Source organism: Arthrobotrys flagrans (assembly GCF_004000055.1).
Source record: "Arthrobotrys flagrans strain CBS H-5679 chromosome Unknown unitig_8, whole genome shotgun sequence".
Classification (NCBI taxonomy): Eukaryota; Fungi; Ascomycota; class Orbiliomycetes; order Orbiliales; family Orbiliaceae; genus Arthrobotrys; species Arthrobotrys flagrans.
In genome coordinates, this window is record NW_027137553.1 from 1829533 (window position 1) to 1848499 (window position 18967).

At 46.7% G+C, this 18967-nt stretch overlaps 5 protein-coding genes across 6 annotated transcripts; 4 read left to right on the forward strand and 1 right to left on the reverse strand.

Moving 5' to 3' along the window:
• Positions 1 to 2094: 2094 nt before the first annotated feature.
• On the forward strand, positions 2095 to 4448 carry DFL_007033 (uncharacterized protein; the record flags this gene model as incomplete). The annotated part of the gene is made up of 5 exons (XM_067636552.1): positions 2095 to 2212; positions 2288 to 2433; positions 2536 to 3508; positions 3564 to 3912; positions 3968 to 4448. The coding sequence occupies 5 exons, from the start codon at positions 2095 to 2097 to the stop codon at positions 4446 to 4448; spliced, it is 2067 nt and encodes a 688-aa protein (XP_067488156.1).
• A 377-nt stretch (positions 4449 to 4825) lies between these two features.
• Positions 4826 to 5677, forward strand: DFL_007034 (uncharacterized protein; the record flags this gene model as incomplete). The annotated part of the gene is made up of 1 exon (XM_067636553.1): positions 4826 to 5677. One exon carries the CDS (start codon positions 4826 to 4828, stop codon positions 5675 to 5677), a length of 852 nt encoding a protein of 283 aa, XP_067488157.1.
• A 674-nt stretch (positions 5678 to 6351) lies between these two features.
• Positions 6352 to 10115, reverse strand: DFL_007035 (uncharacterized protein; the record flags this gene model as incomplete). Of its 2 annotated transcripts, none has more annotated exons than XM_067636554.1 (5): positions 6352 to 7995; positions 8058 to 9185; positions 9238 to 9315; positions 9401 to 9510; positions 9581 to 10115. In XM_067636554.1, the coding sequence occupies 5 exons, from the start codon at positions 10113 to 10115 to the stop codon at positions 6352 to 6354; spliced, it is 3495 nt and encodes a 1164-aa protein (XP_067488158.1). The 2 variants fall into 2 exon arrangements, with proteins under 2 accessions (XP_067488158.1, XP_067488159.1); XM_067636555.1 differs by having other exon boundaries at positions 9238 to 9333.
• Positions 10116 to 10725: 610 nt separating this feature from the next.
• On the forward strand, positions 10726 to 16901 carry DFL_007036 (uncharacterized protein; the record flags this gene model as incomplete). The annotated part of the gene is made up of 6 exons (XM_067636556.1): positions 10726 to 10789; positions 10850 to 11619; positions 11674 to 12129; positions 12193 to 15361; positions 15416 to 16362; positions 16446 to 16901. 6 exons carry the CDS (start codon positions 10726 to 10728, stop codon positions 16899 to 16901), a joined length of 5862 nt encoding a protein of 1953 aa, XP_067488160.1.
• A 480-nt stretch (positions 16902 to 17381) lies between these two features.
• Positions 17382 to 18404, forward strand: DFL_007037 (uncharacterized protein; the record flags this gene model as incomplete). The annotated part of the gene is made up of 1 exon (XM_067636557.1): positions 17382 to 18404. The coding sequence occupies one exon, from the start codon at positions 17382 to 17384 to the stop codon at positions 18402 to 18404; it is 1023 nt and encodes a 340-aa protein (XP_067488161.1).
• Positions 18405 to 18967: the final 563 nt, after the last annotated feature.

Consider the following 18967-nt stretch of genomic DNA (forward strand, 5'->3'; position numbering starts at 1 on the left):
TCTAGAGGTGATGAGTGTAATGGAATTGAATGGTTTGTGATTGAATGATTGAATGATTGATTGATTGATTTACCAAGGAGGTAATAAGAAGAAGAAAGGAATTAAGTGCTGGCAGTTCCTTAGGAGAAAGGGTAAAGAGGGAAAGGGTCGATTGCCTATTACCTGTTACTAGGTGGAGAAAGAAAGAAAGAAAAGAAAGAACAGAAAAGAAGCCAGTCCTAGTTCCTACTGCTATGCTCTGTTTTAGATTAGCACTAGCAAGCAATACACACAGCAAATGAACATCTCCGCGTCCATTTCTTCAGTGTCGTAGGGTCTACGGAACCGTACTCTATGTTTCATATTTCAAAGAAGGCAAACTATTATTTCGAAATCTTCCTTCTTCGGAGGCAATAGCTAACCACTAGGTGTGTCCTTAGTACCAAATAGTAGTGTAAGAAGGAAGTACGTATATCATTAAACTTGTTACAGTAAATTCACGGAAGCCCTGGAACTAGCTAGTCCCCCTGATACATGATACATATACTCCGCATGAAATATACGCACGCCGCTTGATACAGAGCAAGGTGCAGTGCATGGAATCTCGAACGCAGGCTGGCCCGACCTGCAGCTGCAGCTCTGCCTGAGCTCTAACCGCCCGAGCACCGTGAGGTTAATATCAATTCACCCCTCCCAACTACCTGGGTGGCGTCTATATTATTATCAGGTAATCGGCATCCCCCTCGCGGCCTCGTCTCGTCTGTGGACGGGCCTTGGCTTGGCAACCTCCGTTCTCCCCGTATGCATGCGAAATATTCATACGTGTTGCTTCTTGATTCCCATAGTTTGTCTTTCTACTTTTTCCGTTTACAGCAGACTACAGGACGAATGAGACTAACCTCAAAGGGAATGCAACAGACAACGCATCTGGGGATATCATCCACCAGCCTATCCTACGAGGCTAGGTTACTCGAGGTTCAACGCAATGTATATATCTTCTTTAGATCTCTTCTTGGTATCCCTTGTCATGGACATTATGTGAGATGATATTTTGACTTTGATTTCAACTATCGATTGCTCTTCTAGTTAAAATAACTATAAAACTCCCGAAGGTGCTACCAAAAATAGTCTGCGAAGCACTGTTTAGAACAAACTAGGCGAGAATGAGAGGGATATCGGTGCAGAGAGCTTAAAAACCTAGGGTGAGTTGATTCAAACCCCCACTCCTCAAACAAGAGCTTTCCCTACACATACACCTTGAATTTGGTTTAAACTAAACTACGACCAACCGCAACAATGGACAGTTCTGAATCCCCTAGGACCGGCCCTGCAGCCAACACAAGATCTAGATCTGGAAGAAGGGTCCCGGGAGTAGTCCCTTCAAATGCTCATGACAATTAAAGAAAATAGGGGGCTAGGTGAAAAATATATTGGCAATGATAGAGGACTTACAGAAGAAAGGAGCTACTGCTCAGTTTTATCAGGATGGCAAGCCTATGCCTAGTTTGGCTGAATATGATCCGTCAAAGGGCCAATCTGGGATGAAGTTCCGGTATGTATTTCTATATAGCTTTGTATATCTCCTTGGCTCTTCACTAACTTTTGAGCTTTCCCGGCAACAAGGCTGGTCAGCAATCAAGGTAGTTCTCAATACCCTCAGGTTTCGTAAGTAGCCTTCCCCTACACAGGCTTTGAAAGTCACTTGATGGGTCTCTCTATGTTTTAGTAAAATTCTTGCATTCTAGATCGGAAGGTTAATATGAAATTTTAGTTATAGTTAATTGGCTATTTTTTTAATACTCCCTTAATATCATATCCAATGTTGTGTAATTAGACGATATTTGCTAATACAACCTATATAATGGCCTAAGCTTTCAATCGTACATATATGAAGCTGTTCTCAGGGAGCTATCATAAGTAGGCTGGTAGACCTCTGCCTACGTGCAACATTCACGACAGCCCAAGTCAGTGGGGCAACACACGGGGTGGCAACTTAGACACCAAAACGCGACTTCAAAAAACCCAACATATCAACACCTATAAACACCATCATAGCAACAACAAACTCCCCCTGTCTGTCATCTGGGCCATCGTTCACACATACGGCCCCTAACTATGCCGCCACTGGCCCAGTACGCTTCTGTCGCGGAGGCTAAGACTAAAATTGACCACTTCGTCAATTTGATCGGGATCTCAGTCGGTTTCAGGCCTCCCAAACAGTCATATGGAACCGGTATGTCTATTCGTAGCTGCTCCTGCTGACTACTATATAAGGGATATATCTGTTGATTATTACCATTATCACAAGATTACCAAGCTACCATCGAACTATGCGACAAGTCCGCTACTGTTTACGAGAATAGATTTACGGTTCGAATATTTAGACCGGATGCAGAATCTCTACCTCAGGAGATGGATGTCGGCGAAACCATCGTCGTCTTCAAATATATCAGGGTACTTCCCTATTTTTTTATTTTTATTTTTTTTAAAAAAAAGTCTCCCGAAATTTCTATGGAAAAGTGACATCAAGTTGATTATTATATTTATGACTTTTAGGTGGGATTACTAAAAAACCGGGGAAATGCTCCAGTCGGCATGACAAACAAGGCCCGATCCTCCTGGGTCATCTGCAAAGCTGAGATGCCGAGTAGAAGAAAGTCCGCTAGCGGCCAAAACAATCGGCCTGATAGACCCAGGATACGGATAATCGACAATGGACCCTACCGTGTCCGAGATCCTGAGAAAAAGAAAGATCTACTCTCAGAAGAAGAATACGATGCCTGCAGAGATCTTTTCGAGTTTTTCCATACCCGTGGCGGGCTAGCTGGATGTCATGGTATGACGGAACGAGACTATAACGAAGATATCAAACCGCAAAAAGAAGTAGCCAAAAAAGCAGCGTTAATTAAAGAGATTCAACTTGATCATTTCTACGATCTAACTTGCTTCGTACAAAAGGTCTGGTCTCATGGCAGATTCGTTGAAATTACGGTCACCGATTTTACGGAAAACAAGTCTTTATATTCAATGGGTATCGATCCGTTTAGCGATGAAATGGAACCGACTGTTCGTAACGAGACTGAGAGTTATATGGTTGAAGGAGGTGGGGTTACTGGGAAACCGGGTAAATCCGCTGATAAAAAATGGTTTGAGAAGCCATTTGGTCACTACTCCATAAAGATCGCGTGCTGGGATGGCTGGGCACAAAAGGCGACTGATGAAATAAGGGAAGGGTGCTACCTGGCGTTGATGAATGTTCTAATAAAGAGAGGGAAAGGTGGCCAATGGGAAGGATCGCTCTCCGACGGCAGGAACAGCGGAAAAGCAAGAACCTTCAGAGATGGATTCAAAGTCTTAAAATCCGATGATCCTGCTCTGAAGCCGCTCCACAACCGAAAGAGAGAGCTTTTGAGACTGGTCGCCCAGAAAGAAAACGAAAAAAACGAGAAGGAGCGGAAGCTTAGAGAGGAAAAGGCCCAAGCAAAGCTGGCGGAGGAGCTCAAAAAACGACAGGAGAATAACCCACAAGGTAAAAAGTACCCCAGCGGCCTATCTAACCTACTCTTCCTAAACTTATTATATAGTACATTGCGGCTACATTTCCGTCGAAACAACCACGCTTGGCAAGATTTATAGGATGCTCGATGGAGCCGACGTAGATTTTTTCAACCGAAGATATCGTACCGAATGCCGGGTAGTTGATTTTCGACCATCGGATATTCGCGATTTCGCCAGAAGAATCAACGGTGACACTGGAGCATGCAGCGTCGATCTAGATGGTTCGATGAGTACCGAGTCCCGCCACGCAAAACATCCGCCTGAGTGGTACTGGTGTTTTGAACTAGATGTCGTTGGGAAAGAGGATAAAACATTCATTACAATTCACGTCGACGACGCTGGTGGCCGTTATTTGTTAACCCCTGAACCTTGCGAGTACGTTTAACTACGCCCTTCCCCAGAGATACTCGTGCTAACAAAGGTCTACCAGTCTTCGCGCTGACAAAAACCGCTACAAATACGACCAACTCAAAAACGAGCTCTTTCACCTCTGGGGGAACCTCGAAGAAATCAAAACAAGACGCCGAGAACGAATAGAGGTCATCGAAAACAATGCAAAAGATCTTCTGCAGCAGTACAACAGCGGACAACATGATCACAAGTTTCTAGAGCAACGATTGAATAGACTTGAGGCAGAGAGGCAAAAAGTGCAGGGCCAGCCGGTTATTATGGATCCGGCTGTTTCAAACAAGTTTTTCTTTGCCATTATTAAGGAGTACGGCGAGGATGATGAAGATGGGAATCCCGAGAGGAAGTTTATATTGGAAAATACTTCTGTTTCTCGAGGACTCGTTACGAGGGAACGTGAGAAGGCGCTGGAAAGACAAGCTAGTGAGAGGGCTTTGGCCGATAGAGACCAGGAAGGTATTCAACTCCTAGAAGGGGTGGATGTGATGGTTATTGATGCGTGACCGTGACTTTATATCTTGCTACTCTGATTTAATGACGACAGGCAAGCTCTTGCTAATGATATTTTTGGATTTTGTTACTTTGTACTATAGACTTCTTTGCATAGCTATTGGCGTTTCCTTCTCTCTTTACTCCTTTGGCCTGTTTCTTTTTAGTAAGAATATAATTTTACATTCTTCCAAAGATCAGGCCTTAAACTCCTGCCCGCATTTTGGTGTACCTTTGTTGTAAATTTAGTGTTGTCGCAAAAATCCCTGTCCAAAATTTCGATATTGTCGCAGCTTCTCCAGACCTCAACCTATGACGACCTTCAAACCTTCACCAATTCACCTACCAGACAGACTGCCCTCACCGCTATCACCATCACCGATTGTCCGAAATGGCACCTCCTACAAATCACGAAAGGAACGGCCCCTCGTCTTCCAAACCCAAAAGAAAGAAGGCCAAACGCTCCAAAGCGAGTGACAACGACGATACTCCCAAAGCATTCACCCGCCTAATGGCCTACGCTGCCACCGGTAAACGTCCCAACGGTCTCGACGATCCGAAAACAAAATCTACACCTACCGGAAAGAAACGTAAACACTCAGATTTAACAAACGAATCGAACGCCGGTGCTACTTCTACAGTCGATACAATAACCGAATCCGAACCGGCCGCGGAAGCTTCAAAACCACTAACCCTCCTCCCCGGCGAAAAGCTCTCCGACTTCTCCCGTCGTGTGGACGCCGCAATCCCGGTTTCCTTCAAAGGTCTCCAACGCGGAGAAGATAACCCCAAAAACCGGAAGAAGAAAAAGAAAGCAGCCGACGAGGAAGCAAAAGCCGCAGAAGAAGAAGTAACGGAAGACACCTACGACTTCGACGATAACGGCGATCTACTCCCAAATCATTTAAAACCGCATAATCACAATCCACACACTAAACAACAAGTTAACAAAACAACAAAGGGCAAAAGAAAGGACAGAAGTCCGAGTCCGTTTGCGATATTGAGAGAAAAGAGAGGAGCTGTGCAGAGTAGTATTAATGATGTTGTACAAGCTCCACCGAGTTTGGTGGTACCGAAGGAGAAGTTGAGGGATAAGACGAAGGGTGGAGTTAGGAGTATTCAGGAATTGGAGGTTCCAAAGGCTAGTGGAAGTTTGGCGAGGAGAGAGATGTTGCAGGAGGAGAGGAAGGGGGTTGTGGAGAGGTATAGGGCGTTGATGGCGGCGAGGAATGGAGGAATGTGAATGCATATTTACTAGGTGTGGCTTGCCAGTATAGTATAGGTGTATGATATAATTGGAGTTATTTGGATGCGGTTTTTTACGAAGATACTGAAGTATATATAATAAAGTCTATTCTGCGTAAGGGATCATAAAAGGGCACACAAAGGGAGAAAGAAAAATGAACAGTCGAGCGAGGATACAAAGACAATGCAGCCCGTTTTGATCAGCGCAAAAGGGTATCATGTCGTTTGCGGCAACAGCGGCGGATACAAAAGGACGTAATAAAAAGTAAAGCATAGAGTTATCATTGACAAGGGCGTAAAAGGGAGGAGAATGTGGCGTACCGAAGTTCACGGGAGGATAAAAGTACAATTAGTTCGAGATGTTTCGTGTTGTCCTCCGCCATGCTCTATCCGTAGAATTTAGTGGAGGCGTGGACTAAAGAGAGATACATAAATGGGGTTCGTAATGTGTAGGTATAAGGATAGAGGGTACGGTAGAGGTGAGGAGAAGGAGGGGGGAGGGTGTCATAGGGGAGATAGGCATAATAACAGAAATCGGAAATCAGAAAAAACCAGACAATCGCAATCCGCCCTTCACAAGCCACCATTAAAATTATAAAGACGCGAGATAAAAAAAAGAAGAGTCAAAATAAAAGTACAAAAGGACTGCAATCCTTTCCTTGAATCGAATCATCAATCGACATCCACCATCTCCTGGTCTTCATCTTCAACTAGACTCCCCTGCCTCTTCTGGTGCTCTTCTTCCTCTTCACGCTCCATCTCCTCATGTCGACGAATTTCTTCCTCGTGGGCTTCTTCCTCGTTATGGTCTTCATCATCACTATCTTCAATTGTTTCCTTACTCTTAACTTGCTTTCCGGAGGTAGTGGTAACAACTGGCTTAGCCTTCGGTTTTGCCCTTGAAGGCCTTGGCTTTGGTGGATCCAAATGGTTCAAAATCTCGCGTAGGTTCTGCCCAAGCTGTGATTTGTTCTTTAGCAACCTAGCCTTGAAGATGCTTCCATCAACAACCTCGCTGAGAACAGCAAGCGTAATCTTTCCGACAAACTCGCACAATCGCTGCTCAAATAATAGTGTAGCCTCCAAATCTATATTTTCTTCTGATTCTTCTTCTTCGTCGTCACTGCCGGACGCCACCGTCTTATTTGTAAGTTTTGCGAATTTCTTCTCGGCTGAAATATAGACTTTGAGAATATCTTCTTGCATATCTTCGGGTACTTTGCGGGGGAACATGGAGAGCTTTGTGGTGGCAGAGAGAACGGCGTTAAAGGTGTGGAAATCGAGTAGGGCACCGGCTGCTGCGATGCGGACTTCGTCCAGGTCGCGAACGTTGATGATTTCTTCTAGGTGAGCGGTGAGAGCAGCCTCGGTGACTCGCAGGGATTCGAGTTGTGGGAGATGTTCGTCGATTCTTTCATCAGAGGAGAGATCGAGTTTTGTGACAGACTCGACACTCCACATAAAGTAATAGGTGAGGGTTTTGAGTGACGATAACCAAAGATCATTTTCGGCCTCATCAGCGTTCTTGCCTCGCCCAAGAATGGCGATAAGAATATCTACAGGGGATTCTGCCCCCGGAGAGTCTTTAGCGACTTCCTTGCCTTTCTTACTCTTGCCCTTAGATTGTGAGGCCGAAGCCTTTTCAAACGATTCCTTGCAATTTGTGACACTGGCGAGATATTGCAATCTCTTCACACTAGTTTCAAGGTCCGAGAGCGTCTGGTCGCCGATGTCACCCTTCTCAAGGTTTTTCCCAGATGTTAGGGAAACAAGATAGTTCGTAACTTCATCTTGGATTCCTGTAACCTTCTGTGAAGTAACTTCCTCGAGTTCGTCAAACGATGCCGCATGTAGTAGGAACCCGCTAGCTTCTTTGAGAACAGATTCGTCCAAATGGGTCATGAACTGGCGAATAACATCATCTAGTAGAAGCGAGTATGCGCTCATTTGTCGGAGTTCTTGGTAGATATCAAGCTTCATGAGTTGCGCGATTCGAAGGACGGTGGCAGCGGTTTCTGGCGGTGGGCCAAACTTGCTAAGGAGCAGTGGAACATAATGAGCTAGGCTTCGTGAGATATCTTCTTCATCTGGAACCTCTGATTGCTTTCGCTTTGTTCTGGTGGCGACGGCAGTAGCATCCGCAGCAGCAGCAAGGGCAGATGTGATAGAGGCGTGGAGAACATGGAGTAGAATGGTTTCTTCTTTGGCTTTCAGAGCGCAGTAACCTTTAATCCAAGATAGGGTTTCGTCGTCTGAGTTGTTCTTCTGATTTCCGGTATGGTCGTACAAGAGATATTTGGCGAGATCTTCCCAGTTCTGTACAACAGATAAAAGTTAGTCATCTGTAGCGGTACCTCGGCTAGAAGATTATAACTTACATGTAGCTCCGGTATTGCTTTGTATAAAGCGGAACCGGCAAGTTGGAACCGAGATTGGAGACCAAGGGCAGCCACTCCCTTGGTATTAGTTTCTCGAGCCTGACTATCAACAGAGTCGTCGGGGTCGTATGTAGATAGGGAATTAACAAGGCTCTTAAACTTGATCCAGCTTAGCTGATGGCCTTCAAAATCTTCGTCATCGAGATCGCCAGCAGTTTGGAGGGCATCCTTGACAGCATCCTCGCCACCACAATCCTCAATCTGTTCATCGTAGCTTTCCTGTACACTACTCGCGAAGAAATCGGCAACGGCGTTTCGGACTTTGGCGTCGGCATCATAAAGAAGTTTTCCAATGTTAACGATATCGTCGGCCTCCAAGAATCCAACTTGTCGAACTTCGTTGAGTAACAGTATCGTTTCAGCTCGGACGCCGGAATCCGCATCTTGAAGGGCCATTTCAACCAATCGTTCCCTGAACCGTTCCGTGAAACTTCGTAACCCTCCAACGTTGGCACGGTCCTTGAATAGTTTTGTGAGCGCCTTGATGACTTCGGAGCGGACCCCGACAGTAGTATCGGAGAGCACCCAACCAAAGTAACGGAGGTACGATGACTCGAAAAAGGTGCTTGGAAGCTTGAGGATCCAAACACCAAGCTCATGAATACATTCTGCACGGATCTTCCCGTCGACATCTCGGTATCTATGGACGAAGACCGACTCGTATATGTCGCTGATCTGGTCCGTAACGAATTCCTGGTTCTCCTGTGCTTCATTGATGGTACTTTCAAGGGATTTGATTCTGCCTGCATTCTTTCTAGCTTTGGATTTCTCGGATTCAAGCTGTTTTGTGCTATTGTTGATAGATTTTTCGATATCCGCCATTGTGCCGCAGAGGGCTGTCAGGATTGAGAGATTGATAGCTGTGCTGGTGTGTCGGAAGGGACGGAGAGGGGAGCTAGACATGGTGGTGATCCAAATCTGAAGGTTTTCGATAAGTGCTGGGTCGCCTGTAAGAACGCCGGAGGTGGAAATGTGATGTATGAGGTCGTAGAAGAAGGTAGTAAGGTAGGATCTATAACGACGGTATTTCTGAGCTCTCGATGCTATCGGATACTCAACCGAGGACTCCTATTCTAGAGTATTAGATCATTACTAGCTGCAGCCGAATATAAGTGGTTACCTTTTGAAAAATCTCTTGAATGTCTTCGAGTTTGCTTGCTGCAGAGTCAGCGTCTTCTATGTCCTCGCTTGTTACAGACTGGTTGCAACCGCAGCTCTATACACCGATACCATTATTAATTGTAATTTTAGCCAGAGAAGGAGGAGGGGGACCTTTTACGTACTCGGAAAACGAAGTTGACCATTGCGACCATAGCCTCTGTGTTATTTGAATCGTAGAAGTCAATCCAATCTTGGACGATCTTTGAAGCGTCCTCGCCAGCAAGAACTCGATCTACAAGTGTAAACCGTTAGTAATGTTTTCCTCACACTGAAAACTCTTATCACTGATCGGTAGGACTGACTGAATAGGTCGTCTCCATCTAGCTCGACAACACCATTTGCAGCTCCAGATTTCTTTCGCGGGGTAGCTCTGCCCCTAGCAGGGGGCCCAGCATCAGTCCTTGACTTCTTGGGAGCTGGCTTTTTAGCCGGTGTGCTAGCTGGTCGAGCCCTGCTGGGAGCAGCAGCTTTACTTCGGCTTGTAGTCTTCTTTCTAGAAGAAGGGGCAACGTGAACTGATTCGTCTTCAGATGCATCTTCCTGGTCGGTGGCGCCAGTCGCATCGGATTGCCCGTCGCCATCCTCGTCGCTACCAGCAGCTTCCTCGTCGTCTGACGCGTTATTCCCAGCGCCTACGCGACTATCTCTTTTTCGCTTTCGTTGTGTGGTGGGAGGTGGGGAGTATGTTGCTGGAGGTTTTCTAACACGGGTCGAGCGTCTTTGACTGGGCTCGCCAGAGGGTTCGGGAGTGGAGGAGCCGTCGCCGGCGGCAGCCATTCTTCCTATAATTGTGAGGCTTGTTCGGGTGGGGGTCTCTGTCGATGTGGTCGCGCTCATCGTTGGTAATTTGGTGATGTTTGGGGTGAATTTGACGTGGTGTTGAGGCGTCGGGTCCAAACATCAACAGATTAGAGTCACATGACTAAGCGGCCGTTGGACAATCCTGTGTTGCGATGCGATGCCTTGTTTGCTCCTTTTGAGAACTGCCTGATTCGGCCTATCTTATCGGGCAGTTTACTCAGAAACTCAGAAATATTTTTCCGAGTCACTTGGCTGCTCGACAGCTCGAACTCACTCACCAAACTTACCTTCCCACCAACCAGCCAACCGTCGGTCTCGACGACATCATATCGCCAACTCGAGTTAGCTTACATCCCTGCACATTCATCGCGCATTGCGGCTTCGTTTCGCGATTGTGGCGCATCGCATCCGTCGATTTTATTGTCACCTGCGATATCACAGCTTTGTCGCATCCCCTCCACCACAAGCCTACCCACTTGCAATCACAATCGTCTCTTGCCTTACAAATTCGATACCAGTCAATTAATACAACCGGCAACCTGGATTACCAACAATAATATCCTCACCGAACTCTCTACGGATTGCTTCTTTCAATCCCTAGATTTATCTATTTACTTACGAGATCAAAATATGAACAACTTGAACAATGGCAGATACCGGCGAATTGTTAGACATCATAAAGGATGAGTGTGCTCTCACGGTCACACAAGGTACAGCTTCTAAACGAGCTATTTCTTTCTGATTTCAATATCTAATTCGTTTAAATATAGGTTTACCGGTCACATCCGTCTGGAAACTCGTAACAGATTACCTCGAAAAAGACGAAACCGTTGTCGTCCCGCTAGAAATTCTCGACCCCACCGTACCTAACCCTCCAATTACTTACCACCCTGCTCAGCCCCTCGATGTATCTCTAAGACAAATTATTTGGGAGTTTATACAGAAAGACTCAGAAATCAGCATCGGTGTTAATAATGAAGGCAAAGATTTGTCCTTTGATGACGCTGAGGCGGGCGTCGGTGCAGAAGGCCAGCCTAATGAGAAAGGAAAACCAGCTGAATGGAAACTCTATGCATCGGAAAGCTTACAATGGAAACGTATTGCTGGCCATGACATCGACAAGATTCGCTTGTTTCCCACATTATGGGAACTGCTTAAAATCATCGCAATGAATCGGGAGGACGGAATTCTGCAACCAGCTTTGACATCACAATCCGGCCAAGATGCTCGCTCTGTCGGTCCTCGAACGAAAGATTTGGCAGGAAAGGGGTATATCATGAAGATACCTGTCATAGCCCTCAAAATGCGTACCTCAAAACTTATCCTAAAACGATTTTATAAAGGAGCGGTTGAGAAGCGCAAAACTCAAAAGAAGAAGCGCATGGCCACAATAAAGGAACATGCAAAGGCTGGAAGGAAACCTCCTAGAGAAATGCAAGAGGAACCCCTTGATATCGAAGAAGTGATTAAGAGCATAATGAAATTGCTGAAATCCGCCAAGAACAAGGTTATGCTTGTCGAGGATCTAAAGTTTAGGCTTGTGAGTATACTTTCCAAGTGAGAATACAAGCCTTACAACTAATATATTGTTTAGAATTGTACCTCTACTAGATCTCGCAGGAAGGCTTGTCGTAGGATATTAGCGAAGCTCGAATCCATGGGGTGTCTCCAGAAAATCAGGGCTCTAGGCTCGCAACATGCCCACGCTGAAAAGTTCAATTTCGGTCCTGTCGGCGAGGATGAAGTTGCAGATTTAAAGGGCGCCCGGTTTTCGAAATGTGTCAAGTTTGTTCGTGACTTACGGCCCCTTGAATGGCCGGAAGCTGTCAAAGGAGTTCGACCTGCAGTTGCACAAGATGAAGAAGATGATTTCGATGAGATAGACTCAGACGATGAACAAGATGACGGCTACAGAGTCATCCGATCCGCACCTTTAGTAAGAATAATAGATGGGCGACGGGTCACTGTCCCACTATGGAGGAAAACGCATCTCATGCATATAATCTATGATCAAGTGCTCGCTGCGGGAATGGAGGGCATTCGAAGCGGGGTATGTTGCAACTATGCTCGCCGCTCTAGACACTTACAGGTATAGCTAACATTAATTCAACAGCTACTCTCCGGTGCGGTCTTTGGCCCATTCTACTATCGCCCATTTGATCAAATTATGGGGCGGTGGACCACAAATTCTCTTCTTAACCAGCCTGACCACCTTAAATCTACATCACTTGTGCGGGAAACAGATCTCTATAAGAGAACTGCCAATTATCGATACTGGACCACCGAACATTTCCAGGCCATGCTTGAGGAGAAGCAGATAGACTATGCGGCCGCAGATGCAGCGGCTAATCCTTTCAAAATCGGCCAGAAGAAAAAGAAGTTTATCACGAAGGCTGACCGAAATGGCGACGACGGCGAGGAGCTAGGGGCCCTTGATCAGAATGGGTTCGCGAAATTGAACCCGGCGAGTTTCGTCCACGGGGATGGTCGTGGAAGTTTCCAGGACTGTCAAAATGCGGCGCCGAAGAAAGGAAGTGGTTTGAAACCTCCAGGAGTTTCTCCGCTGAAAGGTCGCAAGAGGGTTAAACGTGAACCAGGCGAACCGGATGGCCCGCAGAAGCTGCCGAAAAAGAGGAAGGCTCCCAGAAAGAGTGATGTCACAGAACCGCAGGAAGAAGAAGAGGCGGAACCCGCACCGGAGGATGAAGCGGTTGTTATTATAGGCCGGAAGAGAAAGTATCCTCCTGGTACGGAACCGTATCTCAAGGAAAAAGCACGGATTGAGGCTGTGAAGAAGGCACTGAGATTGGGTTCTATCAAAGAAGTCCTCGCGGATGGCACACCTATCAATTCAGGCGAACCCCCGGAGGGCTTTCAGCCTCTCTCTGCGATAGATGAGAATTCATGGACGGTTGAGATGATCGCAGAGAGGACATTCTTCGATCTGGTCGGGCTGAAACCCTATCAGATACCTCTTGCTACAGCACGCTACCGGAGCGCGACCACCAAAAAGGGCCGCCCAAAGAAGTCAGAGGTTGCTCCAGAACAACCACCTTCACCGTCACCAGCACCACCAGCACCACCACCCCCTCCTCTCCCTCCTCCTCCCCAACAGATGTTCCAGTTAGGCCCAATTTTCCAACCTGGCCCCGAAGGCCTTGTGGAACTTGCGATCGAGCCTGAGACCAGACCCGAACCCCCAAGCAAGCCAGCCAAAAGAGTCCATAAACGAAGAAAAACCGACAATAATGATAGCATGCCAGTCAGCGAAGGAGCTATGGAATCTGGGGTCGCGACTACGGTAGAACAACCAATCAATCTAAATGGTACTGCTGCGCCTATCGTTGAAGCACCGCCCCCCCAAAAGAAGTCTCGGGCTAGGAAACTGAAGGAACCTGCTGTCGCTGGAACTGAACCTAATGGAGTTGCAACCAAACCGACTCCTAAACGCAAGGCCAACAACAAGGACACTCCTCTAAAACTCTCACCTTCGAAGAAAGCTAAGATAGCTCGCCACGGTGTAGCCGCTGAACCGGTTGGTCAACCTGAAGTGGTAGTTGCAATGGAAGTCGACACCCTTCCTAGCATTCAGGCTCCGAAAGATATCCCACAGGCCATGCCCGCCCAGACCAAAAGTAGCATACACGGCGACCCGGTTGAAAATCTCGATGCCACATCTACAGACATAACAGCACCAAAGAATCCTATCCCCCCACTGGCTCAGGCTACTCTCGTCCCAATTTTGGTAGATCTTACTTCTACAGTAGATGGTGACCAGGAGCCAGATTCAAGAAATCCAAAACCTGATCGAGAACCAATACCAAGGACATCACAGGCAAGCCCAGAAGTCTCTGAGTCCCAGCTACAACGTATGGAAATTCATACTGAATCCCCAGCCAAAGAAAGATCAAATGATGATATCAGGAAGGATGATGTACCTCGGAGGGGGCATTCCCCTGTTGTGATTGACCTTGAAGCTGCCCAACCTGGTCCGAATAACGATATTTCTCAGGTTGAAGAACCGACATCATCTGCTATCAATGCGCTTCCGACTGCCCCGGAAGCCCCTAAGCTCCAGCCATTTACAGGTGAAGATGGTATCCGACTGGAGTTAGTTCCGGCCGCAGTTCGCAAAAACAGGAGTATTGGCGGTGTCCTCAAGGCTAACCGGCGCCGGCTCCTGATGGACCTACTTGCATCCGCTGGGGGTGCGATTTCAGTCAATGCTGGGTATCGTAGATTTGTCGAATACATTAGGGAACATACTGATCAAACATCGAAAATGGACCGCAAGACCTTTAATAGTATTATCGAAGATACGAACCGCGATGGGAAGCTATTCGCTATCGGGGTCTTCAAGAGTGCAAGGAGGATAGGAACCATCATTGCGACTACAGATGCAACCTTTCAAGACGAAAAGGTTCAACAAGCTAAGAAGACAATACTTGAAGAACTCGACAAACCTTTTGCTTGGAAGCAAAATGCCTCCAAAGGAATAGTGCCGAAAACAGTTGTCGTTCCAATTGAACGTATCGACTTTCAAAGATATTCTTATGCCAGCAAGGCAGCTGCTCTCGGAAACAGCAGTACTAGGCGTCGGCTGGATGATGAGAAAATGTCTACGCTTGCACGACTTCAGGCTATCACCGAAAGTGAGAAGAAAGAGAAAGCTGCTATGAAAGGCAAAAAACGAACTACCAAGAAATCCCAACCTATTACAATTCGAACACGTTCGAAAACCAATATTGCTCGTTCATCGCTCCAATCCGATGTTGGTAGTGACACTGAAGGATTTGGTAGTGGCGATGAGCACGTCCGGAGAGCCAGACGAAGCAAACAGATTCTTGACGAGGATTCCGATCCTGATGTCCCCGAGGGCACATTACATAGATGGCAAGTTCCTCATGCCGATCTTAATATGTACCCTAAACACACGACCAACTTCCCTCCGTATACTATACCGGAAGCTGGAAACTTTGGTTCTGGAAGTTTGGGAGCCTATGAGGACTACGCTGCGGCATCGGCCGCAAGGAATGAGCATGAGGCAAGATATGGCAAGTTGGATGCTCATGAATACGAATTAATTCGCCCAAGGAGACGACAACAGGCTGGTGGAAGGGCTGCAAAGCCTCTGGTCAGACCTATGATGACCAACGAACGGGAAATAAACCCGGACCTCGAACCGCTTGTTGCTCCGATAGAACCGAAGAAACGAACCAGGAAGCCCAGAGAGCTCAGGTCAGCTACGGAACCAAGGGCTACGAGAGAAAGAAAGCCAAAACGTAGGTTGCGTAGCCTTGATTGTGATAGATTTCACACTAACTATTTCCCTACAGCGAAAGCGATAAGAATATCCCGTCCAAAAGATGTACCACGCATAAGAACGACTTTGGAGGAAGACGAAACGCTTACATTAGCAGTCATCATTATCCGTACGCTCTTCGGTGGCTATGTCCGAAGTATCAAATGGGATCTTGTTACGAAAGCACTTCCGTCATACGACAGATGGTCTATACAATCACATTGGCCGAGAGTTCGAGCAAAAATGAAAGACGAAATCCCGCAGTACCAGTCCGAGTTTGAAGAGCAATACCTCAGATACTTCTATAAAGGGAAGCTTCCATTCTTTGATAAGGCTCGTGGGGACGACTTTGATTTGCTGTGGCACGTGAATTGGCTAAGGCCGTTTGTGAAGAATATACGCCCTGTTACTGAACGCCGGGTTCTACCTGATACAAGAGCTGGCTTGGAGGCTATGTACGAGGTCTCATGCGCACCATTGGACTGGAGAAGAGATTTCTTTAACTACATGACTACGATGTCGTGGAAGGAACATCAATTAAAGAATCACTCGAGTTCGACGACCAAGGTGGAAGAAACTGATACAACGGTCCCCGAAAAGCGACGGTCCGTAGAGAGGGTGAAATACGCTTGGAGATCAATTTTCATCACCGAAGACAACAAATACGACGATCAAAAGGCAAGAGAATTGATGAAGGTTTACCCGCAAGGTGTGAGTGCGGCCGCTCTTACGGAACTACACAAAGTGGATCGGTTCATTATAAGAAGCCGAAAAGGGGGCAGATATGGAACTGCGACGGCACAGGCGAGGGTTTTGCAGCCTTGGAGGACTACGTTTTCGACGCAGGCCTTTGAGGAGGCGCAGAGTTTTCATGAGAATGTGATTGGAGGCCTGGGGGAGAAAGAGGAGTGTAAGTTGGTGGCTACGTCGTTGACGACTGGGACGATGGCATGGTTGCTGGATCGGGTGGTTAGAGGCGAGGTAAGGCACTATCAATCATCTTGTGTTGGATCTCATAAACGCGGGCTTAGATGCTAACTTGACGTTTCAAAAAATTGTTTTAGATCGATTTATATACGAAAGATTACAAGACTACCAGTCGTGGGTTAGCCGGGAGCTTGGTCACTCGAGCTATTAACCCCGTTCTCTTCCACTTCGACATCTTCGTAGCCAAAAAAGAGAATCATATGATTGAACGACCTGTTCTAGAGCCGGCCGGTATACTCGATCAGGTGCCGCAAGGCTCCATGAAGGACGTGGCATTCCCGCCGTTTATATGGCAAAATATGCACGATGAGGTGATTGGGTACATGTGGAAGAGGGTTGTGGAGTGTGTGTTGGCAGTTGTGGTTGCGAAACCTGGTGTTACAACGATGGGCGTGGTGAAGGCGCTACAGGGTGTTGTTAATACGAGGGATGTGGTTAATGCGGCCAGATGGTTGCAGCAGAGGGGCGGTATAGTTGAGAAGGTTGAAGGGAGGTATTGGGGTGGGAAGGAATATCTGTGGTGTGGGATATGAAGGAGGCGGTTGCTTCTTTCTATGGTCATGAAATAATGTTTTTCTTTGTTACGGATGTTAACGGCATTATGGGATAAAAGCATATAAAGTGGATTGATGTTTTTCAGGCGTCGAAGGTTTATGGATTACTGAACATACATAGAGACGGATTCTTACCAGCTTTTAATAAGGAAGTTTCCAATTTTTTTAGCTCAAGCGCTTGTGGCGAAGCGCCAATACTTAACAGGACAAGTTTGGGAACAGCAGACATCTGAATGTTGGCATCTGGTGTTAGATATACCGGAGGACATCAGCTAAACATAACATGGGCTTTGGTGAGATATTTTTATTTGATGCGCATACGTGGGCATTGTAATACTGAGCCTCGTCCGCACAGCTATCCTTTTGGATTTATTTTCTAATCCTCTTGGATAAGGAATGGCGAGAATTCGAAATCGACAACTATCAAAATCTTGAAAAACAATTACATACCGACATCAAATGATTCAAACCTTTCCCAAACGCCGCCAGCAGTTCTGGCAGGCTGTTTTCTACTCTATATTTCTCACAAACCACCTTACATCTGCAGGAGCACTCCAAGATACCCCAGCAATGTACAGAGACCAAGCCCAAACGGTAGTCTGGCACGGAAACCTCATCGCCATCGAACATAACCCGGACCTTCAATACCTCGACAGCGCAGCAAGTACCTATCCCGAATTTTGGGGAGGGTTCTGTCTTTACGACGGTGCCCCGCTGGATTCATCCGGAAGACACGAACCCGTCGGTGTCCGCGAGATTACGAACCCAAAACTCATCTGGGAGATTAATAATAAACCAAAGGATCAGTATGATCCCCGACGGTGGCGGGATGAAATAAAATGTCTTCCTGATCACGATAATGATAAGAGTACGGCTGGATCGATGTGGGGGTTTATCGGATCCGAGGGCAAAGAAGGAGAATTGATAAATTACAATCCCTTCGGAGTAGCACTCCACGATTACGGACTAGGACAACTTCAAAATATGCGTACGAAACGATGTCTAGCGATAGTCGCGGACAGGGACGCCGACGAATCAGCAAATATCGAAACGATAAAACACGCCATACGATCCGAAGAATGCGATTACTCCGGTCGAGATCCTACACAACTCTGGATATTCTATTTCACGGCAAGAGATCAACCGTTCGGTCCTTTTGTTCCAGCGATGTATACCGGTGCATGTTGGGGACCTAATGAGTACGACGAGGGGAAGAATGTTACGACGGTTAGAGCTGTTCCCGGAGCGGTTTATCAGGAGTATACTGTACCTGAACATTTGAGACTTGTGGATTCGAAGTATGTAGGGTTATCGACGTTTGATAGGGATGATGGTGGTGGGATTAGTCCTGCTGTTAAGTGTACGACACAGAAATGGTTCTTCAATCCACCGTTTGAAGATGGTCCACCGACGGAGTTTAGGGATAATTCGGAGCCGCCGTATACGAATGTGCCGCCGGTGAAGGCCGGCCTTCCGCCTTGATGGAGGGTGCCATGTAAAGGTTTTTTATTCACTGGAATAGTAGGTTTTCTTCCAGCCTCGAGGATATATTTTCTTTTCCTTTCATGTTTCTTTGTGGTTCCGAGCTTTTTTCCTGGAGCAACTATAGTTCTTAGAACCTGCGGACGTTTACGTGCACATACTAGCTAGAGGGCCGGGCCTTGCGCCTTCTTGGGATCTCCACCATTGGAATACGTACGTATATACCTAGGACTAGTAGCTGAAGTATACACAATTTATAACTGCAATAATTACCGAGCCATATAATTATAGATTCCACATATCGTATGAGGGCTCGAGGTGTTTATCCATCCCAATCCACAGAACCCATTTTTTCAATAGCTTGGAACGCACGAGCGAATAATATAGTAATCATCTACATTGCTATGGAAAATGGACGCATAATTAACTAGACTTGGTTGGTCTCTTTAATGAGATAATTGTTCCAGGTATTTTTGGAACCTTTGTTGGATTTCTTGCGTTGCATGGATTGATGGGACGAGAGCCCCGATTGGGACCGGGGCGCCGGGAACGAACGATGCTTT